Here is a 2,448-nt window from a genome sequence, read left to right as displayed (position 1 = left end):
AATAAAGCTCAAAGAAGTTCTCTGCATGCATAAGATTTAAACAATACAAACAAGCACCTAACAAAAAGCATTATGCATTTAAAAAGACATAGCCAAAGTTAAACCGGTACAAACTCATAAAACCGAAATGATTTCGATTTGTTTTTCTATCTTAATTGTTTGTGTTTTTCATCTTTCCTGTAGCGCCTATTAGTCGAATTATTACTATGGATATTACAAAGTGTTATTATAGGAAGAATTATGTACCCAAAAAATATAAGAAACACCTCCCGCTAAAACTAAAACACAAAGCACGAACTAAACTAAAAGCCTCCACAATTATCATAATGTTGAACCATGTCAAACTTTGCGTTGCTTGTTTCGCCTTACCGAGTTGGTGATAATAACAAATAGCCAATAGCAGCCACCACCACCACACATCAAACACAGCTCAGAGTTCTCTACATGCACAAGATGAAAAATATACAAAGCAAGCACTTTAAAAAAAAAGCATGATAGCCGAAGTAAAACCGGGACAAACATATGAACCCCAATAGCCTAATAATGCCTAAAAAGCTCTGGTTAAATAGATCGGAACATCTCAAAACTTATTTTTTCATACGTCAAAACTCTTTCCTTACCGAGTTTAGCGCTGTGGTGAAGTGCAACACTGTGATGGTGACGACAACAGTCTGCAGGAGCACCGCGAGCAGCAGCAAGACGCCGAGCTGCGGACCAGAGGAGCCCGACATAGCGAGCAGACAGACCCGCTACTGGTCGGCCCCCTTACACCGCCCTAGCACGGTCCTACTCCTCCGTTCAAAGGCTCCAGGACCAGAACAATGGCAGAGAGAGAGAGGGATGGGGACTCCTTTACTTCAGCCTATACCCGCCCACCTTGGCCCAAGCGAAGGGGAGGTATGTATGGACAAGGAGGCGGGACCCGAGGTGTAACAGTGAAATATGTGACCCATCAGAGAGAGAGAGAGAGTGTGTGTGTGTGTGTGTGTGTGTGTGTGTGTGTGTGTGTGTGTGTGTGTGTGTGTGTGTGTGTGTGTGTGTGTGTGTGTGTGTGTGTGTGTGTGTGTGTGTGTGTGTGTGTGTGTGTGTGTGTGCGTGCGTGTGCGTGTGTGTGTGTGTGTGGTGGTGATGCAGTAGTGTAATATGTGGTAGAATAGCGACAAATAAACGGTAAAGATAAAGCCTGCAATGGAACTTTTAAGGAGAAAGAGAGAAATCAGAGATAGGGAAATAAATTACAACAAATATTTGGGATAGGCCTATGTTTCAATCAAACGTATAATCAATACAAAATACGTTTTCGAGCAAATGTAGGCTAATTGAGAAAGCCGTTTAGTTCTATGGGAACGTAATTTTTACGAGACAGTGTTGCAAATTGTGATAGGCTATTGTTTAGTTCTTTCAACTTTTTTTCTCACCATTTTAATCTCTGTGCTGTGGATAATGTATTATTAAAATAGACCGTAGAATTTATTAGGCTGTTACACATTTTACTGAGACGTTATTCAACTTAAAAAAAACTTAAAGCCCTACTTCACCGGTTGGAATATGAAGGTGTATTGAACTCGGAGATCCTATTTAGTATAAATGTGCAAAAAAATATTAAATCGGATCATCTTAGCCTGAGAAAAGGCAGAAAAAGTGTTTTATGGTCTCACTGTCTAACCCTACAGTTTCCTTCTTGTGACATCACAGTAAGGGTTAGGATTAACAGGACAGCTGGGCCAAGGGAAGATTAAGTTTTTTTTAAGTGTCTTTATAAAGTTTCTTGTTAAACCTTAGTGTAGGCTACTGTTTCCTTATCACCGGGCCGCGGAGTCCCGTTGTGTGTTGTTTTGGGTGCGTCTCCACCGCCATGCGTAAAGGCAGTTATGACAGCTGACGGGAGGAAAAAGAAAAAAATCATCTGACGAACGTGAGTAAACACGAAAACCTTTTTGCTTTGCTTTCTGCACTCACCTATTTAGCTCTCTCCCTCTTTTATTAGCCCACACCTAGGCCTACACACACGTTAATTCTCACACATTATAGCTACAAGTCCAAGTGGTGGGCAATTCTGGTGCCGACTAGAAAGGCAGCGGGCGTTAACGGACATCCTTAATAAATTCACGTCAGGAACGCAGCCTGTGCGCTTGCTTGTGCGCGTGTCATCTCATTAGCATCTGTAAGGGGCTGTTCCGTGCTGGAATACGGATGGCGTGGTCACACTAGCCAAACGTTCTAGACTTTAGTATGCAAATGAGCTCGGGCACGGGGCCGCGGCCCTAGTGTGAGTGGCCCCTAAGGGAAGAAAAACCTCATTCATTATATTATAACAGTGATTTTATAATGATAGAACGCCGGTTCCATATGGGTGAAGTATTCCTTTAACAATCTCACAAATGTTTGTGTAATTTGTTTGTGTGAAACTAGCAAGTTAGTAGTAGGCTACACATTATTTGACTATGT

At 42.0% G+C, this 2,448-nt stretch overlaps 1 protein-coding gene across 1 annotated transcript in view; it reads right to left on the bottom strand.

Annotated features, from left to right (window-relative positions):
- Positions 1–802, bottom strand: part of LOC307267635 (tumor necrosis factor ligand superfamily member 10-like) — a 15,257-nt gene extending 14,455 nt beyond the window's left edge. Inside the window, exon 1 of the mRNA XM_080050019.1 lies at positions 621–802. Within this exon, the coding sequence (XP_079906145.1) occupies positions 621–731 (111 nt within the window). The 5' untranslated portion in view covers positions 732–802. The remainder of the gene's footprint in view (positions 1–620) is intronic.
- Between the last annotated feature and the right edge of the window lie 1,646 nt (positions 803–2,448).

The sequence above is a fragment of the Ammodytes marinus genome, assembly GCF_949987685.1.
Source record: "Ammodytes marinus genome assembly, chromosome: 21".
Classification (NCBI taxonomy): domain Eukaryota; kingdom Metazoa; phylum Chordata; class Actinopteri; order Uranoscopiformes; family Ammodytidae; genus Ammodytes; species Ammodytes marinus.
This window is presented reverse-complemented; position numbering and strand designations above follow the sequence as displayed.